The sequence below is a fragment of the Pteropus medius genome, unplaced genomic scaffold (assembly GCF_902729225.1).
Source record: "Pteropus medius unplaced genomic scaffold, Ma_sr-lr_union100, whole genome shotgun sequence".
NCBI classification, from domain to species: Eukaryota; Metazoa; Chordata; class Mammalia; order Chiroptera; family Pteropodidae; genus Pteropus; species Pteropus medius.
The window spans coordinates 103507-125711 of NW_024351546.1; the positions used below are offsets into that span (position 1 = coordinate 103507).

Genomic DNA, 22205 nt, shown 5'->3' on the forward strand with positions numbered 1-22205 from the left:
CCCTGTATTAAACCCTGGGATAGGTGTGGTGTTCTCAGAGAGATGAAGTGACCTAGTTCACCTTGCTGCCTGGGGCCAGGTTCAGGGGATTGGACACCAGTCTGCACAATTCAGAAGTCTGTGCATCTTCTTGTCTGGCTCCTCCAGCAAGCTTTCTTCAGTTTTGTGGTTTTTACTCCAAATCATCTTAAGACAACTGGGGAAAACAAGAGCAATGCATTTGCAGAAACTAAAAACATTCTTAAAACAAATACAAAAACAGCAACAAACAAGGCACAATTCCAGAGTCCAGAGCTCCATCTGAGCAGGCCCGCAGCAGTGCCTGGCTTAGAGCTGACCTAGTGAGTCTTTTCTGAGTGGTGGTGTTTGGGGGCCTGGATGCTGTGGTGCTTCTGTTCTCTTCTTAGTTGAAGGTGCAGCAGGAGGCTGCCCCATGCTATTTACAGAATTAAACAAACAGCTGAACCCTTGACATCTGCACTCAACATGGGAGGAAAATGAAAGAGATTCAAATGTTTTAAGTCTTGGCCCAACATTTTATGCTTCAGTATCCATCCCTTACAAAAAGATAAGCTATTGGAAGAACTTTTTTTTTTTCCCATAGTGCTAGTTAAAAGTTAAGAATTTTAGCAGAAAGATCGAACTAACTTTAAAAATACATATTTATAGTTAAAATAAAAACATCTTGATCATATTCCTGACCTTCCAGCTTTTTATGAAACTTCTTGGAGAGAACCCTAAAAGTAGGTGTATATGAGAGAAATGAGCCTTTGCATCTAGGAAAAAGGACATGATTGTGCTCAAAACCTTCACTCACACTCTTCTCAGACTACTGAGTTTTGTTGGACTCAGTGTGTTTTCATACTGGTTACTAAGGCCTGTCTGGAAGGAGGGGAGGTGCAGTGCTATGGAAACCCCATATAATAATAAATCAGTTCAAGTGTAGTGTAAATAAAGCCCAAGCTGATGAAAAGTAAGGAAGATGAAATGGACCATGAGCAGTAGTGACAGCAGTGGTACTTAGAGTGGCTGTGTGGATTTATTCATTACATTGCTATGTGTTTGTGATTTAAAGGGTATTGGAATTTGTATAGTAATTTAGAAGTCATACATGCAAATAAAGTTTTAAAAGGCAAAGACTGAACTCAGTGTGACTTTTTAAATATGTGTGCATGTTCTTTCAATTTGTAGATTTTAATATGTATAGAAAGTTTTCTTAAATTACCTATTAAAATTTTTTTAATGTTTTATTCACTTTCTTTCAGGGACACATATGCAGATGTTAAGTATCTTTTGTATTCATATTGCTATTTTTCTCTTCAATCCTTTTGATGCTTTCCCCCCATTTCGTTCATTTTTTCTCATCAAGTTTTTGCTTTCGGCTTTGCCCTTGTTTTGTATTCAGTGGTGCCTTCATTTCTGTGATGGTTTTAGTTCTTATTTTACTTCTTTCTCATGCTTGGTCAGGTCCTTTCGTTACCTTATCAATGTTGCTTGGCTTCTTAGATGAATCTGTTTTTACGAATTTCATTTGCCCCTTGGCAAATGCTGGGTGTTCTTTGCATATCCTATTTCCCATCTGTCTTCCTGGTTTTATTTTTAGTTTGTAGATCCTGAGCTCCATCTCTTTGAGTGGAGGGAGTTCTTCCTGAGCCAGCTGTTTGTAGCTGGATAATGGGGGAGGGGCCTGGTATGTGCAGCCTGAAGGAAGCAGCCTTTCCCTGGTTTCCAGGTTTGTGTGTGTGTGTGTGTGTGTGTGTGTGTTTTACTATGTGCGTGCACACATGTGTGCGTGCACACATGTGTGAGCATGCATGTGAGCATATGTGATTGCATATGTGTGCACATGAGTGCATGCATGAGTGTATTTTTGTGTGTGTGCACATATATGAGTGTACATATTGTGAATATGAAGGGCTTTTCCTTTCCCCATCTTCAGAAAGCAGAGACTTGCAGTGGACAGTTAGCCTTGCCTCCACCCTGCTGGAGGCCTGCTTCTAGTTTAGTTCTACTAGCTTTGACTTTCCACCTCTGTTTTCTTTCTTTCTTTTTTTAACTCTTGTGACTACCCAGTGGTACAGCTTTTATTTTGACTCATGACAAATAATAAATTTTTTAGCTTCTTTTCAATTCTGCAGATTTAAAAAGTCATTAAACATTTTTGAGGTTACTGAAAACTTCCGAATAATGTTTTCACATAATTATGTCTCCACAAAAAATAAAATCAATGTAATTTATATAAGCCATTGTCACCTTTCTATATTCCCGTTTTTCTTCAAAAGTAGAAAATTTTAATTCTAAAATTACAGTTCATGAGATTTATACTCATGTATTAAGCAAATATTTAATTTAGTAAAAAAAAAAATATATATATGTATATGTCTCAAACAAAAACAAAAAATCCATACAATACCATGAGACAGTTTAAACGTTTATGGTGATTACAGATTTGAAATGTATATCAATAAACTCGAAAGATGACATTGTAAAAGGAAAATGATAGTTCTGAAGTAAAAGTGACTGTTCCCCTCATTTCAAAAACAGAATTTTTCTAAAATGTCAAGTAGAAAGGGTAAATACATATAAAAAAACACTTCACACCTTAACTGAACAAACTTGAAAAAAAATCTTATATACAGAACTAAAAGGAATCCATGTAGATTTTAAAAAATTACAACTATTTTATCCTTTATCTTCTTTATTAAATATATATTTCCTAATATATGTTTCAAAAAGGTAAAGTTTTTAAGATATATAAAGCAAGATAATTTTTATCAGTAATATCTCTTACAGGAGGGGAAAAAAAAACTTAAGGTACAACCCCACAGAGAAACAAAGCAAACTGTGAAGCAAACAATAATCACAATGTTCTCCAAGTAGAAATGTGTGACTTTAGAATAGCAGGCTGCCTAATTAATCCAAGCAGTGGGGAAAGCAGGATGAGGCAGGAAATAACAACTAGAACTAAACAGAATAAACTGCTAAGGTATTTACCTTATTTTAAGTTTCTCTTTTGACTTCTTACAAAGTGTAAAGGTAAAGAAAGATTACTCATTCCCAATGTAGAGTCAATAAAGAATAAACTGGAAAAACTTACCTTCACTATATGTTCCACTAACATTTTATCTATAAAAATGAGAAGTGTATCCACCTTCGTTTTGTTATAGTCTGTGAGTTTTAGGCAGAAGTGGGCAAAGGTATTTTGTTCCACCGTTTTTACAATTGAATGTATTCTATTTTATATACAATATTTATTTTTCTGTGACCTGTCAAACTTTTGCACTTTTTTTTTTTTGGTAACAGCTTTAATGACATAAAATTCACATACAATACAGTTCACTGAAAGTGTACAATTCAGTGGTTTCGGTATAGTCACAGAATTTTGCAACCATCATCACAATCAATTTTAGAACATTTTCATTATTCCCAAAAGAAACCCTACACTTTTCAGCTATCACCCCTAACTCCCTATTCCCTCAGCCCTACTGCTAATCTACTTTCTGTTTCTTTAGAGTTACCTATATTCCATTTAAATGGAATCATGTAATATGTGGTCTTTTGTAATGGGCTTTTTTCATTTAGTGTAATGTTTTCTAGGTTTATTCTTGTAGCATAAAGCAGTATGTGGTTCCTTTTTATGGCAGAATAATATTCCATTGTGTGAATACACCATATTTTATCTATCCATTTATCAAGTAATGGACATTTGAGTTGTTTTTACCTTTTGGCTGTTATGTACAAATTTTTGAATAGACAGAGGTTTTCATTTCTTTTGGGTATATGCCTAGGAGTGGATTGCTGGGCCAAATGGTAACTGTTTAAGAGGAATTGCCAGATTGGTTTCCAAAGTAGCTGCACCATTTTACAATCCTACCAGAAGTGTATGAGGGTTCTGATTTTTCTGATTATAGCCATCCTAGAGGATGTAAAGTGACATCTCACTGTGGTTTTGATTTGCATTTCCCTTATGATTGGTGATGTTATGCATCTTTTCATGTACTTATTGGCAATTTGTATTTTCTTCGAAGAAATGTCTGTTAAGATCCTTTGCCTAATCAAGCATTGGGTTGTCTTTTTATTATTGAATTGTATATATATATTCTAGATAACAAATCTCTTATCACTTATGTGATTTGCAAATATTTTCTCCAATTCTGTGAGTTATCTTTTTTACTTTCTTAATGGTATCAAAAGATTTTAATTTTGATGAAGTCCATTTTGTCTTTTTTTTGTTATTTGCACTTTTGATCAGAAGAAACCATCACCTAATCCAAGGTCATGTAGATTTACTTCTATGTTTTCCTCTAAAAGTTTTATAACTTTGGCTTTTAAATTTGGGTCTTTGATCCATTTGAAATTAATTTTTGTAGTGTGAGGTAGGGGTCCTACCTCATTCTTTTGCATGTAGATAACCAATTGTCTCAACACTATTTGTTAAAGAGACTGTTCTTCCCTCCTGAATTATCTGGGCACCTTATTGAAAAATCATTTGACTGTAAATGTGAAAGTTTATTTCATGACTCTCTGTTCTATTTCTTATGCCATTACAACACAATCTTGATGAATGTTGTTATGAAGGTTTGAGAATAGGAAGTGTGAGTCCTCCAACTTTTTTCTTCTTTTTCAAGATTGTTTTCACTATTCCAGATTTATGCATTTCCATCTGAATATTAGGATCAGTTTGTCAACCTGCAAGAGAGCAAGCTGGAATTTTGACAGGGTTTGTGTTGAATCTGTAGATCTGTTTTGAGAATATTGCGTCTTAACAATGTTAAACTATCCTGTCCACTGACATGGGATGTCTTTCCATTTACTTAGGTCTCTTGCCTATGTGTTTTAAAAGTTGGGAGTCCCTTTCTACCCTGCCCACCCTTTGAGGCTACTACTTGGTTCTGAGGAAAGTGGTTTAAAAGGTACTGCAGTAAAGTGTGAAGTAATGGTATAAATGCTGCTGTGAAAACCCAGAGGATGCAGCTGCTGAAACAGCTGTTGGCTGGTGGGTGGCCACTGGGTTTTATCATTTCTCAAAATGTTTTGGTCAGCTGCTGGTCAAAATTCTAAACAGGGTATAAAAAAGACACTTTAAGAGCACACTGTATGGAACGTGGGTTTCGAAGCTGATGGTGCAGTGGCAAGGGCCACTCCTGTTTAGTTAGGCTGCCCTCCGTGGGCATTCCAGGTAAGTCCACAGGCTTCAGGAACCCTCCCTATGGTCTAAGAAGAATGAATCTAGGCCTTTTATCTTCCTGCATTCTGCAACCCATAGCAAAATAGATTTATTTAAATTGTGTTTCATAAATTTTAACCCACAGGAAACATAAAACCATAGTACAGTCAGTACTCTCATCTGAATCTGAGATGTGCACTCTCTCATCATCATGCACGTGTACACTCTCACCAAGTGTGAGCCTGGTTTTGTTTTGTAACTTTTTATTTTGAAGCAATATTATTTGTAAGAGGGTTGCAGAGATAGTGTAGAGTACCCATGTACCCTTCACTAATGTCCTTTCTTTGTCCCTGGATCTAATCCAAGATCCTCATTGCCTTTAGTTGTCATGTCTTTTGAGTCTCCTTCTATCTGCAACGATTTATTGATCTCTTCTTATTCTTCACGACCTTGAAAAATCTGGTGAATACTGGTCAGGCATTTCATAGAATGTCCCTCAATTTGGGTTCATCTGATCTTTTCTCACAATTAGTCTGGGGTTAAGAAGTTTGGGAAAGAATACAGGCAAACTGCCCTTCACCATCACTTGTTATTGGTGAATTAACCTCAATCATTGAGGGAAGGTAGCTTCAGCTGGCTTTCTCCATTGTGACGTTACAGTTTTCCCTTTTCAGATTCTATTTATTAGAAGGGAGTCACTGAGTCTAGCCCACCCTCAAGAGGAAGGGAGTTGAGTGCCAACTCCTAGAGTGAAGTATATCAGAGAATTTTTGGACATTTGTTAAAACCACTGTGGTAATTAATAAATGGGTGGAGAGAGTTGGAGGCTGTGCAGATATCTTGTTAATCCTCGAAGCTCTGCACACTGGTTTCAGTGTTTGGTACTGGCTATTATTATCTGTTGCAGTTATCACTGTGGTGTTCCTGTGGTGAGTTTCTGTTCCTCTTATTTCTTCTACATTTATTAATTGGAATTCTTCTGTAAGGAAGATTTCTCCCTTCCTCCCATTTATTCTTCCCAGGCCTTACTTTTGATGGCACAGCAGGAGTCAGCATGGAGTCCTGTGGGAACAGGACTCTAATCCACTGCCAGGATTGGATCTTGGGTCTGCCACTACCATCCTCACCTATTGGGTGATTATGAGAAGTAAATGTTACCAGGCAAAGGAAGTACATAGAACCCTGCTCGGAGCCCAGTATGTGTGGGTGGTGGTTTTCCTCGTTTATATACAGCTGTCACAGACATCAATCCCTCAAAGCCAGTGAACAGACAGCAGGTAAAACCCAGACTTATACCTGGTAGAATGGATGTGTCCATTCATCCATCCCATCATGTTGACCGTGCTGTTTATTGAATACTCAACATGGATAGAATTTGTTGATACCTGAAAATACCCTGCCTTGCTCCCTTACAGGGCTGTTTTATCCCATGTAGAGATATGCAGAGGTCATTTGCTCAAGAGCACCCAGCTGGAAAGAGGCTGAGCTAAGCTTAGACCTGGCTCTGTCCAGTTCTGTGAATCTTGTTCTCTACCATCAGGCTAGTTTATATCCCCCTGGACATCCAGAAGGGCAGTAACCAAAGGCTCTGCTTTAGAAGGGTCCCCAGTGTGGCTGAGTGGATAAGGACACAAGACCCATACATATGCTGCCCCAAAGAGACACGTCAGATCAAAAGAAACATGCAGACTGAAAGTAAAGAGATGGAAAAAGATATTTTATGCAAATGGAAATGAAAAAGATCTGAGGTAGCAATACTTATATCAGAAAAATAGACTTCCAAACAAAGGCTGTAACAAGAGACAAGGATATTTCATAGTGACGAAGAGAACAATCCAGCAAGAGGATGTAACTCTCGTAAACATTTACACACCCAACATAGGAGTACCTAACTATATAAAGCAGATATTGACTGACATAAAGGGAATGTTGACAGTAACACAGTAATAGTAGGGGACTTTAATACTCTATTGACATCAATGGATAAATTTTCTAGACAGGCTATTAACAAGGAAACGGCAGCCTTAAATGACACATTAGACCATATGGATTTAATTGATATTTTTAGAACATTTTACCGCAGAGAAGCAGAATATAGATTCTATTCAAGTGCACATGAAACGTTTTCCAGGATAGACCACATGTTAGGTCACAAAATAAGTCTCAATAAATTTAAGAAGACTGAACATATCAAACATCTTCTTCAGTGATGTGAAACTAAAAATCAAGTACAAGAAAATACAGCTGAAAAACACACAAACCCATGAAGGCTAAATAACATGCTAGTAAACAATGAATGAGTTAACAAGAGATCAAGTTAGAAATCAAAAGATACCTTGAGACAAATGAAAATGAAAACACAAATGACTAAAAATCTATGGGACACAGCCAAAACAATTCTAAGAGAGAAATTCATAGCAATACAGTTCTACTTTAAGAAACAGGAAAAATCTTACCTTACACCTAAAGGAACTAGAAAAAGAACAAAGCTCAAAGTGAGTAGAAGGAAGGAAATGATAAAGATCAGGGTGGAAATAAATGAAATAGAGTCTAAAAAAAAAACAATACAAAAGATCAATGAAACCAAGAGCTAGTTCTTTGAAAAGATAAACAAAATTGATAAACCTTTAACCAGACTCATCGAGAAAAAGAAGACCCAAATAAATCAGAAATAGAAGTGACAATGGACACCACAGAAATACAAAGGATTATAAGAAAACACTATGAACAATTATATGCCAACAAATTGGACAATCTGGAAGAAATGGATAAATTCCTAGAAACGTAGTCTTCCAAAACTGAATCAAGAAGAAATAGAAAATTTAAATAGACCAATAACTACTAGTGAAATCAAATCACTACTCAAAAAACTTCCAAGAGACAAAATTCCTGGACCAGATGGCTTTACAGGTGAATTTACCAAGCATTCAAAGAAGCATTAACACCTATCCTTCTCAAACTGTTCCAAAAATTCAAGAGTAGGGAAGTGTCCCAAGCCCATTTTATGAGGCCAGCATTACCCTGATTCTAAAACCAGTCAAGGAAAGACATTTTGAAAAAAGAGAAAATTATAGGCCAGTAACCCTGATGAACATAGATGCAAAAATTCTCAACAAAATATTAGCAAATGAAATTCAGCAATACATTAAAAAGATCATATACCATGATCGAGTGAGATATATTCCTGTGATACAAGGTTGGTTCAATATCCACAAATCAATTATCGTGATACACTATATTAACAAAATGAAGGATAAAAATTACATGATCAAGTCAATAGATACAGAAAAAACATTTAACAAAATCCAGCATCTATGAGAAAAACTCTCAGCAAAGTGGGAGTAGAGGGAGCATAACTCAACATTATAATGGTTGTATATGACAGACCCACAGCTAACATCATACTCAGTGGTATAAAGCTAAAAGTGTTTTCCTTAAGATCAGGAAGAAGACAAAGATGTTCACATTCACCACTTTTATTTGACAAGTATTAGAAATCCTAGCCACAGCAGTCAGACAAGAAAAAGAAGTAAAAGGCATTTGAATTGGAAAGGAAGAAGTAAAACTGTCATTATTTGCAGTTGACATGGTACAGAGAGAATCATGGTAGAGATCAGCGTAATTCCTGTTATAATACCAATGGCATTTTTCACAGAAATAGAATAATTCTAAAGCAATCTTGAGAAAGAAGAGCCAAGTTGGAGGTATCATGCTACCTGATACCTATCAAACTATACTACAAGGCTATAGTAATTAAAACAGCATGGTACTGGCATAAAAACAGACACATAGATCAATGGAACAGAATAGAGAGCCCGGAGATAAATCTGTGCCTATATGGTCAATTATGACAAAGGAGGCAAGAATATACAATGGGTGAAGACAGTCTCTTCAATAATTGGTGTTGAGAAAACTGGAGAGAGACATAGAAATCATGAAACTAGATCACTTATGCCATATACAAGAAAAACTCAAAATGCATTAAAAACTTAAAGGTAAAACTCGAAACCATAATACTAGAAGAAAACATAGATAATAAACTCTTTGACATTGTTCTTAGTAATACATATATTTTGAATATTTCCTTGTGCAAGGAAAATAAAAGAAAAAATAAACAAATGGGACCACATCAAACTAAAAATCTTTTGTATAACAAAGAAAACCAACAAAACAAAAAGACAACCCACTGAATGGGAGAAGATACTCACCAATAATACATCTGATAAGGAGCTAATATCTATCCAAAATATATAAAGAACTCAACAGCAAAAGAAAAACAATCTGATTAAAAAATGAGTAGAGGACCTGAATAGATATTTCTCCATAGAGGACATACTGATGGCCAATAGACATGTGAAAGATGTTCAACATCACTAATCATCAGAGAAATGCAAATTAAACCCCAAGGAGATATCGCCTCACACCAATAAACTAACAACAAATATTGGGGAGGATGTGGTGAAAAGGGAACCCTCTTGCACTGGGGATAGGGTTGCAAATTGGTGCAGGCACTGTGGAAAACAGTATGGAGGGTCCTCAAAAATTAGAAATAATGTATGACCCAGCTGTCCTACTTCTGGATATATATCCAAATAAATCCAAAATACTAATTTGAAAAGATATATGCATCCCCGTGTTCATTGCAGCATTATTTACAGTAACCAAGATGTGATAGCAACTTAAGTGTTCATCAATAGATGATGGGATAAAGAAGATGTGGTGTGTGTGTGTGTGTGTGTGTGTATGTGTGTAATGGAATATCATTCAGCCATAAAAAAGAATGAAATGTTACCATTTGCGACAATGTGGATGGATGTAGAGGGTACTATGCTAAATGAAATAAGTCAGAGAAAGACAAACACCATATGATTTCACTTATACGAGGAATCTAAAAAACAAACAAAACAGAAACAAACTCATAGATACAGAGAATAATCTGATGGTTGCCAGATGGGAGGGGGCTTGGGGGACTGAGTGAAAAGGGGAAAAGGATTCAGAAGTACAAATTGGCAATTACAAAATAGTCATGGGGATGTAAAGTACAGCACATGGAATATAGACAATAATATTGTAATTACTAGGTATGTTGCCAGGTAAGTAATAGACTTATTGGGGAGATCACTTTATAAGTTATATAAATGTCTAACCATTATGTTATATACCTGAATCTAATATAATATTGAATGTCAAAAGTAATTGAAAAAAAGTATAAAAACTATAAAGTCAAAAAAAAAAAAAAAAAAAAAAGAGGAGGAGGAGGAGAAAGATTCCCCAGTGACATGCTCTTGGAAGGCTGAGGATGGCCAAAGCCCAGTGAAGGGAGTGAGCCCATTTTGGGGTGTGCTGGAAAGTGCAAGTTAACATAGATGAAACCACAAAGTAGGTGTTTTTAGGAATACACTTTTCATCGTCATCTGTGTGTGTGTAGAGATAGAATAAAAGATCTAAGATGGTTTCTTTTGTTCCCTCAGCGCATTTATTATCTTTCCCTGGAGTTCTACATGGGCCGTACACTGCAGAACACGATGGTGAACCTAGGCCTTCAGAATGCTTGTGATGAAGCCATCTATCAGGTATGGGTCCTTGGGGCCACGCTACCAGATATCCTCTCATGATTCACTGAGGTTTTAATCCAGGTTCCTCAGAGGTGAGCACTGACAGAGATGAGTACTGATGTTAGGATTCACAGCCCTCTAGGACTAAGGAAATGTCTTATGGTGTACCCTATGTGGGATGAGAATGAGTTGGTGGGTGACACTCCTCTATTTCAAGAGAAAGTAAAGACTAGATGGGAAGCTAATACACTGGAGTACAAGGACTGAGTTGCATTGTAATGCTAAGGTTTGGAGGCTTCTAGAAATCATTGTACTCCTCACCTCCACTCCAGGGGCATATTTACCAAGTGGCAGAATTGTTTGGTATTGTCCCATTTCTCTTTGCTTCATTACACTAGTAACTTACCTCTAGTAACTTACCTCTACCCCTAAGATAACCTCTTGTGCTCATCCTAGCCCCTAGTTACAAAATTGCCCTTTTCTCCCTAATCAGAATGGAAACTGCTTTTGCTTAAGTGTTCTTCATTAACAGTTATTCACTTGAAGATCTTTCACAGTTCATTCACAGTTTTAGAGCAGAGCTGGAATCATGTCTGCTTTCTGTTTCTGTCCCCTTTCCCTAAATAGCGCCTTCCCCCCTCACCCAGATGCTTGGTGTAGAATTTCTGGAGTGTGAGTATGTATCACTTCAGCCTTTTGCACGTAGTAGAAGGGTCCCTGCCAGAGCCATCCTACCGGCTAGCACCTTTCAATGTGTTTTGGTTTCGGAGTAGGAGGTACTCAGGGGCTTTCTTGAAGGCGCTTTGTGAGGTTTGCATGGCTGTCAGGCAGCCCAGCATTGTGAGAGATCACGTCTTCCCCTTTAGGACTTAATGAAAGGGAGCATCTGGGGCAGATAGTTTAAGTTCACACAATAAAATTTTGGAACAAAAATTTGACTCCCCCAAATAGGAATCATATGCTCAACATTATCTCAAAATATAGAGGTTATCCTGGTAAGTGATTTGTCATTTCAGCTCCATTTACTGAATATGAGCATTAGAGCATGTTTTCAAGGACTACAGAACATATAATCTCTTAGATCTTGTGTAGATTTTACAGTTATATTAAGCTTTTTTTCCCCCCAAACCATTTTCTCTTTATACAATTCTTACAGATAGTAAAGATTTTAGGGAATGTTTATACCATAAATATGTGATATCTGTTTATATTTTTATTGCAGAAATAATGCGTTAAATATAGAAACTTAGAAAATATAGGGAAGCATGTATCATTTTAAACATTGTACATATTTTTCCTTAAAAGTTGTGTTTCCCTTGCTGTTTAGCTTGTGTTTGAAAAGTTTCCAGGATGATCAAACTCTCAGTGTCTCATTTGCTGGGCCCTTCCTAGTCCTATGTTGGGTGTCAGATGCTTTGGGAACAAAACGGTGATGCAGAGCTGAGATAGGCCTTCTTCTCCATTTGTAATGTAATGTCAAAAATAAAACATGACACAATTGCATCAGACAGTGTTGGAAAGTAATTCTGGGGAGAAGTTTACACTAAAAACTAGAATTTCAAAAGAAGCCACTCTCTCCTGATTGAGCTATCAAGGAGCTAAAAATGTTTTCATTATAGAAAAATTTAAATATATATAAAAATGAGTGACCGTTATAGTGAACTTCTTCCACATACCCATAAGCTGGCTTCCCAGTCATCAAGCCCAACTCATGACCACTCTTGTTTCACTTATACCCCCACCACTCCCAGATTATTTACACAGCATCAGGCAGTATAATATTTTACTTGTAAATATTTCAACAGGTATCTCTAAAAGATAAGGTCATGTTACTATGATCCTTGAAATATTGACAGTAATTCTTTAATACCAGTTTTTCAGGCAGTGTACAAATTTCTGATTGCCTTATAATTTTTAAACAATATGTTCAGAAAATAAATTGTATTTGCTTGATATGTCTCTTAAATATCTCTTAATCTATAGACTTCCCTTCTTTTTTATTTTTATGCCTTGTCATTTATTTGTTGAAACTGGGTTTGTTTGGTAGAGTGTCCTGCTGTCTGCATTTGACTGATTGCATCCCCAGCTGGCAGTTAACTTGCTTCTGTGTCCCAAGGATGTCATTCTCACCACTTCTTCTCAACATTGTACTAATGGTGCTAGCCAGGGTATTTCGGCAAGAACATGAAATGAAGCATCCGGATTGGAAAGAAAGAAGGAAAACTATCTCTATTTGCAAATGACATGATCTAGAAAATCCTAAAGAATCCAGTAAAAATATATTAGAACAAATGAATGAGTTCAGCAAGGTTACAGGAAATGTGATCAATATACAGAAATCAACTATTTTGATATACTTGCAATGAATAATCAAAAGATGAAATTAAGAAAACAGTTTCACTTAAAATAGCATGGCAAAGAATAAAATATTTAGGAATAAATTTCCAAAAGAGGTGCAAATTTATATTCTGAAAACTATAAAACATTGTTGAAGAAATTAAAGAAGACCTAAAACTGGAAAGACATCCTGTGTTAATGGTTTAGAAGACTTAATGTTGATAAGATGCCAAACTCCCCAATTTGATCTACAGGTTCAATGCAATCCTCACTAGAATTCCAGTTCGCTTCTTTGCAGAGATTGACAAGCTGATCATAAAATCCAGATGGAAGTGCAACAGACCAGGAACAATTAAAACAGTCTTGAAAAAGAACAAAGTTGAGGACTCATACTTCCCAATTTCAAAACTCACTACAAAGCTACAATCATTAAGACTGTGATACTGGCAGAATATAGACATATAGAGCAATGGAGTAGAGTTCAGAAGTAAACCTTAAAATTTATAGTCAATTAGCTTTTCCTCCAATTTTTTTTTTTTTTTTTAGGTGAGGCAACCCTTGATTGACCTCACAGATTGCAAGGACCTTGTCAGCTTACAATCCCTTATTTTATTTTTTATTTTTTACACCTACAGCACCTGTTATTCCTAGGTGGTCTCTCATCCAAGTACTAACCAGGCCTGACCTTGCTTAGCTTCCGAGATCAGATGGGATCGGGCTTGTCCAGGGTAGCAATTTCCTCCAATTTTTAAAAATTATGGTAAAGTATATACAACATAAATTTTACCATCTTAACCATTTTTAAATATACAGTTCAGTGATATTAAATACATTCATATTGTACAACCATCATCACCATCCATTCCTAGGACTTTTTTCATCTTGCAGAATTGAGACTACCCATTAAACACTAACTCCCATTTCTCCCCTCCCCCAGCTACTGACAACCACCATTCTACTTTCTCATACAATATTTGTCTTTTTCTGACTGAATTAATACCTTCAAGTTTTATCCATGTTGTAGCATATGTCAGAATCTCCTTTTTTCTAAGACTGAATAATATTCCATTGTATGTATATACCACATTTTGTTTATCCATTCATCTGTTGATGGACACTTGCATTGCTTCTACTTTTAGCTATTATAAATAGTGCTGTTATGAACAAGAGTGTATGACTGTCTCTAAGATCTTGCTTTCAGTTATTTTGGGTATATACCTAGATGTGGCATTACTAGACCATATGGTAATTCTGTGTAACTTTTTGAGGAACCGCCATACTGTTTTCTGCAGTGGCTGCACAGTTTTACATTCCCACCAACAGTACACAGGGGTTCCAGTTTCTCCACATCCTCTCCAATACTTATTGCTTTCTGGTTTTTGTTTGTTTGTTTGTTTTTGATAGTAGCCATTCTAATGGCAATGAGGTGGTATCATTGTGGTTTTAATTAGTATTTCTCTAATGATTAGTGACAATGAGCATCTTTTCATGTAATTATTGAACTATTTATATATCTTCTTTTGGAGAAATGCCTGTTTAAGTCTTTTGCCTGTTTATGGATTGGGTTCTTTGTTTTTTTTTGTTGTTGAGTTTTAGGAGTTCTTTATCCTGGATATTAATCCCTTATCAGATAAGTGATTTGCAAATATTTTCTCTCATTCTGTAGGTTACATTTTTACTCTGTTGTGAGTGTCCTTTGATGTACAAAAGTTTTTAATTTTCGTGAAGTCCAGTTTGTCTATTTTTTCCATTGGTTTTGGTGTTTTATATGGTCAGTTGATTTTTTTTTTAAAGGAAAAGAGTGCCAAGATAATTTATTGGAGAATAGTCTTTTCAGTAAATGGTGCTAGGACATTTGGATATCCATATGCAGATAAATGAAGTTGGAGCCCTACCTCACACTCCATGTAAAAATTAACTAAAAATGGATCAAAGACCTACATGTAAGAGCTAAAATCATAAAACTTTTAGAATATATAGGGGTAAATCTCATAATTTGGCAGTGGATTCTCAGAGATGATACCGAAAGCATAAGCAATAAAGAAAAAATAGATAAATTGGAAAACATTAAAAACTTTTGTACATTAAAAGACATTATGAAGAAAGTGAAGACAACCTATAAATTGGGAGAAAATATTTGTAAATCATAAATCTGATAAGGGCCTAGTATCCAGAATGTGTTAAGAACTCTTATAACTCAACAACAATACCAAAAATACCCAACCAGATAACCCAATTTAATAACGAGCAAAGGACTTGAATAGACCTTTTTTTCCAAATAAGATATACAAATAGCCAACAAGCATATGAAAAAATGTTCAGCATCATTAGTCATCAGGAAAATGCAAATCAAACCATAATTACATACAACTTCGCACCCAATAAAACAGCTATTGTCATAAAGATAGAGAACAAGTGTCAGGGAGGATGTGGAGAAATTGGAAACCTCATATACTGTTGTGGGAAGGTAAAATTGTGGAGTCACTTTGGAAAATATTTTTGCAATTACTCAAAAAGTTAAACATAGAATTACTATGTAACCCAGCAATTCTACTCCACAGTTTATATCCTAGAAAAAAAAACACACATTTATGTAAAAAAAAATTATACATGAATGCTCATAGTAGCATTTTTCATAATAGCCAAACAGTGGAAACACAAATGTCCATAAATTAATAAATGGATAAACAAATGTGGTATAGCATGCAATGGGATACTACACAGTGTTAAAAGGAATGAAGAACTGATGCATGCTTCAACATGGATGAATCTGGAAGACATTATCCTAATTAAAAGAAGCCAGATACAAAAGCCACATACTGTATGTTTCCATTTATATAAAATGTCCAGAATAGGTCAGTTTATGGAGACAGAAAGTAGAAAAGTGATTGCCGGGGCTGAGGGAAGGGGGGAATAGGGAGTGACTGCTAATTAGTGTTGGGTTTATTTTGGGGGTGATGAAGTTCTTGCATTAGATAGTGGTGATGGTTGCACAACTTTGTGAATATGGCAAACACATGGAATAGTTCACTTTAAAAAGATGGATTTTATGATACGTGAATTATATCTTAGTAAAGAAAAAACAGGTTGTTAAGAGTGCTCTATCATGTTCTTTTTCTGTCTTCAGTTCAGAAGGTTTTAGATTTTCTGTTAATTGTGCCTCTTTCTAATGCTCTCAGAATCTAAGTAAAATTTGCCCTATCAGGCTGAGGTGTGCCTATAACATTCAAGGTGAAAATGTAAAGGAACAAAACATCTTTCCTGTATTTACTCTTAAACTGTCTTTATTTAGTGTGCTAGACTCTCAGTTGAATAAATGTTTCACGAGTAAGAGTTTCCATTGTCAATAAGTTTGGAAAATGTTATAGTTAAACATGTTTCTTAACTTTGCACTGGTAATGTATTATTGGATAAATCCCCCACATACTCTAGACATTTTTGGTGAAATACACTCTCTGAAATTGCTATGGGAATTAAGTCAATATTTTGAAATCTCACTCTGAATCAGATTGCTATATATGTTAGTACCATTCAGTTTATCCTAGAAAAATAAAACATACATCTATATAAAAAAATTATACATGAACGCTCATAGCAGCATTATTCATAATAGTTTCAACAAGGTTTTAGACTTTCTGTTAATTAGCTAAACCATTTCTTTGTGACTTTTATATTTTTATTTTCTCATGACTTTTCTTCCGCTCTTCATAATTTATTAGATTCTCAAAGTATGCTCCAGAGACCCCCAGGTTCCCCAAGACCTTTTCGAGGGGTCTGTTAAAGTCAGAACTATTTTCATAACACTAAGATGTTGTCTGTTATACTCTTATTCTCTTATTAGTATATGATGGAGGCAGTGTGATGTGTGTTATCTCAACAGATTAAGTATTGAAGCAGAAATTCATTAAAGAGATTTATAAAAATATGAAACACTGCCACTCTTTGTTTTAAAAACACTTTTTATTAAATTGTGTTGTTTATGTTAACTGGTAATGAGTTTTGTCAAGTTTAAGATTAATAGGATAATTATCCATACACCATAATTTAGAGTCCCAAAATCTACATTCTGGAATGGTTTTCAGTTGGATGAAGTAGCTGTGACTTTGTTGCTTTCTCTCTAATTTTTAATATGTCATTTCTGTTTCACAAGATTGTTTGAATATAATTGGGATGCCACAGGAAAGGTGCTTTTAGGTTTGGGTTTAAAAAAATGTCACATAACTGTCCCTAGACCATGCAAAATTAGAGAATTACTAAAACAATTGGTTTTATTTTTAAGATACATATTATAATATGTTGCACTGTAAGTAAATAACCTGGTAGTAAATATCTTTGGCTGTTAAACCATGTCTCATTTTGACTGTAATTCTTAAATAGTCCATTTTGACTGTAATTCTTAAATAGTGTAATTCTTTTAAAATACCTGGAAACTTTTATTTTTGTGCATTGATTGAATGTCAGATTTGAACATTGGATTTTCAAGACTAAAAGAAAGCAGACACTAACTTTTGATATAAGCTCATGGGATTTAAATATTTTTCCATCTGTTGCTTTAGTGAAAATATTAAAAAATATTAAAATGTTACCTCTGTTTTTATTTACAGTTAGGGTTGGACTTGGAAGAACTGGAGGAAATAGAAGAGGATGCTGGCCTTGGCAATGGAGGCCTGGGGAGGCTGGCAGGTAATCCCAGGCACCTGTCTAGGACAAGCCTTTCTTGACATGGTGCCTTGTCAGTGATCCCATGATGAGGCCAAGGTCAGCTGTGCTCCTGACATTGTTCTGTCAGGGTAAATTGGTCCCCCAGAGTGGATGAGAGAGTGTGTTCCCCAGGTCAAAATCTGCCACCAGCAGGGAAAAAATGCAAGATGTATGTTCTCTTTCATACAAGGGGCACTTGATAATGATCACGAAGACCAGGCTTGCCAAAGCTAGGTGACTGGTCCTGGAGTGGATTCCAATATACCAACCACTCTCCTTGGTCCAAAAGCCAATAACTGGGAGAAAGATAGATAGAAACACACACACACGCGCGCATGCACACACACACATACACACACACACACACGCACACACACACACACACGCACGTGCTCACACGCACACGCACGTGCTCACACGCACACATACACACAGCTTATGCAATTTATTCCTGCTTAATGGTAGTATGCAGATTGTTTTGACATAACAGAGCCATTCCTTTGAGGGATGTTGCTCTTTTGGTCCACCTTATTTAAGAGCATACTCAGGTTTTTTGTTCTGTTTTAAATTATTTTTGCCAGCCTTTTTGAGAAGAGGGAGCTGGGTTAAGAACATGAAAGTGGAAATAACAGTCACAGTGAGATCTGATTTTACTATGCATGTCAGAGTGCTTGGGCACAGTGTTTCTGGAGCAGAGATGAGTCAGGTTTTGTGCTGCCTTCGTAGGGGCCACGGGAGGGTGGGCTTAGGCCCCTGCCACATGGCATCACTGCCCCTTTTGAGAGTTATCATTTTGTAAAGGGAGCAAACACATTAAAATTTATCTGGAAGGGAGTATGTGTGTTTGTATTTTTGAATTTTAAATTAAATTCTTCACAAAGTAGAAATGTTAAATACGTTTATCTCAAATAAGACAGTACATGGATCTATTTAAAGAAACAATTGGCAAGGGTTGCCCACTCCTACCTCTTAGAGTGAAAAGCCTGTTTGTGTCCTATGTATCTTACTTTCCAGGGCAGGGCTCCGTTTTAGTGTATGAAAGTCAGATCATATTAGACAGTAAGCTGGAGCTTACTTCCTCAGCAGCCCCACTGCACCCCCAGTGTCCTTGAGACCAAGGGTTTCAGTCCACCCCAGTCTCCTTCACTCTGTCAATCATAAAAACAGAACCTGTTTCCCAAGCTCAAGGGAAGCTCCAGGCCCTTTGGTATCTCACTGGAGTGGCTGCCTAACCCTCCCTATTACCCCAAAGCTGAGGACTGTCAGCCAGGCAGTCCCATGCCCTGACCTTCCAGATGTACTTCCATTCAGGGCATTTTCAGGCCTTTCTCAGTCAAGTTCTGTTGACTTCACTGTCACTTGTCCTGCCACTTCTGTGGTACCTATGGTCTTCCCTGTGGGCTAGTGTGATGGCACTTCCTCCTTGGACCCCTCTGGTTCCACAGATTCCTGTAACCAAGTACATCTGGGCAGCACCAGTCCACTGTAGCTTGATATGTGCTGTGTCCCTCCTACAAGAATGGTTTCTTCAAAAAGAAAGCTCAGATCTTACATTTTTGGATCTTCCTCATGCCCATCCCTCAATAAAGGGCCCCACTCCCAGGGGTCTGCGTGTGTTTGGTGAATTGGGCATGGATTCTATTTGCTGGTGTTTTGTATACATTCTTTTCCTTTCCCTCCCCTTTCTTTTTTAATCCACAAGATTAATTAATAAGGCTACTTTCTGGATCTTTATTCAAAACATGTGTTTTTTTCCCCCTCTAAGACATTTTGATTGGAACAAGGGATCAATTTGGTGACATACTACTCCAGCCACCTTCCAGGCTCCCTGGTAGCACTTGGCACTTTGGTATTTGGCATTGTGGACAGTGAAATGTGCATTCCCGGCCCCTATTTCTGTGCCATCTCCACTAACGTATAGAGATATTTTATGATATTCCCCTACTATCCAAACAGCTTGGATTTGAGGTAGACCGCGCAGAGTATGGAGAAGCCCTCAGCTTGAGTGAGGTTCTCTAGGAGGAAATTGGCAGTGGGGCCGGTGCATTTAGAGATGCACCGAGTATGGTCATGTTCCCTCTCTTCCCTTCCCATCTTCCCACACTCCCAAATCTTTCCACGTTGGTATCTTCTTGGCATGGCCCTCGGCTCTCAAGCTGAAGGAAGCAAGGGGGAAGTTCAGCTTTCCTTTTTATAAAACCTCAAGCCGACTATAGTTACCACTGAATCACTGATGCCCCTGAGGCCAGCATCCCAGCAACTGCTTAACTTAGGCATTTGGGCCTTTCTTCCAATGGGCCTCAAACATGCTGATCTGCCTTTGGTCAGAAGAGGTTCTTTGTGTTTGGAATTTTCAGCCTGCTTCCTTGACTCGATGGCCACCTTGGGCCTGGCAGCATACGGTTATGGAATCCGCTATGAGTTTGGGATTTTTAACCAGAAGATTGTCAATGGCTGGCAGGTGGGTGAGATTTGGTTCCTTCACTCATTTCTATCTCTTGTTCACACAAGAAAATAAACAAGGGCACTTTCAGTTCAGCTTTTTATACTTTAAACTCCTTTCTGAAGAGACTATATGCCAGTCCTAGGCAAGCAGAGGTAGTACAGGTCATGGTAATCCTATGAGTTTCACGTTTTCTTCATAGTTCAGCGTGGGCCAGCAGACACTGGTCTCCTGTGTGAACTCATTGCAGGTCTAATGAGGTGGGGCCTCGAGCCTGCTGGGCCTTATAGGAGGGGCGGGGTAGGGAGCGGAGCAGCACCACGGTGAGAATACTGAGGACTATGTGCTGGTTTCCTGTTATATCTCACCACAGAGCAGAGTGTAGGTGGCCCTACGGTCAATTGACCTGGAGTAGTTAAAAACAGTTGTAGTTGTTTTTTTCCCACCTTCTGCCTTCTCTCCCTGACACCGGTGACAGGACAGCATCATGTAGGGTTAGAGGCCAGACTTTGCAAAGCAAAGTGGCCCTTAGGAATAGTGAGTCTTGATTCTAGAGCATCAAACCACAGCTATGTAAGGTGGTCAAGACCCCATCAGTGAAAAGTGTAATCTCAAAATGCAGTTTCACTGTCCTCCACTAGGCGAGGTGGTGATTTCTATTCATTTGGTATTTCTAACTGGAAGTCATAGCTATACCACTTAGGTGGAGAATAGTTTTTTTAAATATAATTTGGCACCTAAAAGTTACAGATAAAGCAGGGTCGTGGTTAGAAAAAGTTTTGTGATTTGAGAATAGTATTATCTAAATGAAATCGTGGATGACTGGAGTAGTAGACATGCACTTTATCTTGATTGGGTTTAGGTTACACGGATATGCAATTGTCCAGACTCATCAATGGTATCCTCAGGATTTATGCATTTCACCATATATATATGTATTAACCTAAAATATAAACACATGATGAGCTATCGTTAATGATGTGCATGCCGAAGTGTTCAGAGGAGGAGTGTACAGATTTCTGCAACTTACTTTGAAATGCATCCAAAAATTAATGGATCGGTGTGGATGGATATGCAATAAATCAAGTATAATGTTAACAGTTATAGAACCCGGGTGGTGGGTGTGTGCGTGTTCACTGCCAATTATTTTTTAACATTTCTTTATGTTTGAAATGCTCATAATAAAATATCGGCAAAGAAAATTATGGCTACATGTAAAAGAAAACTTAAAATAGATTCGTATCCATTGCTTCATTTATAGAAATACATTCTCTAATCTTAAAAGAAATGCAGCTTTTCTTCAGGTACCTTCTGGATGATTTTATTCATGTGAGTGTGTTTGTCAGATGTATTCCAGCTCTTGTATACATATGTGTGTTTTTTATTGAAGAAATGATCGAAGATTTTTGTTTTCTATTTTTGAATTTTTTTGTATTTTTCTTTTTATTAAAGCATAGTTAGCATGCAATATTGTATTAGTTTCAGGTGTACAAGTGATTCAACATTATATACCTGGTAATGTGATCACCATGGTAAGTCTAGTAACCATCTGTCACCATGCAAAGTTATTACGATGTTATTGACTATACTCTCTGTGCTGTACATTGTATCCCCATGACTTATTTATATTACAACTGGAGGTTATAAAATAACCTTTATTCCCCTTCACCTTTTCACTCATCTCCCACCCCTCTCCCTTCTGGCAACCATCAGTTTATTCTCTATATCTATGAGTTTCTGGATTTTTTGGGGGGAGGGAGGTTAGATTCCACATTTGAGTGAAATTATATATATTTGTCTTTCTCTGTCTGATTTCACTTAGCATAATATTCTCTAGCTCTATTTATGTTGTTGAAAATGGCAAGATCTCATCCTTATTATTACTGCGTAATATTCCTGTGTGTGTATGTACGTGTGAGATATATATATATATATATATATATATATATATATATATATATATATATATATATTTTTATTCATCTATTGATGGATGCCTAGA

At 36.8% G+C, this 22205-nt stretch overlaps 1 protein-coding gene across 2 annotated transcripts in view; it reads left to right on the forward strand.

The window, feature by feature from the left end:
- PYGB (glycogen phosphorylase B) overlaps nt 1-22205 on the forward strand; it is a 55474-nt gene that overhangs the window by 8510 nt on the left and 24759 nt on the right. For both annotated transcript variants that reach the window (XM_039843541.1, XM_039843542.1), the window contains exons 2-4: nt 10639-10740; nt 17664-17742; nt 20118-20221. In XM_039843541.1, the coding sequence (XP_039699475.1) occupies nt 10639-10740; nt 17664-17742; nt 20118-20221 (285 nt within the window). The remainder of the gene's footprint in view (nt 1-10638; nt 10741-17663; nt 17743-20117; nt 20222-22205) is intronic.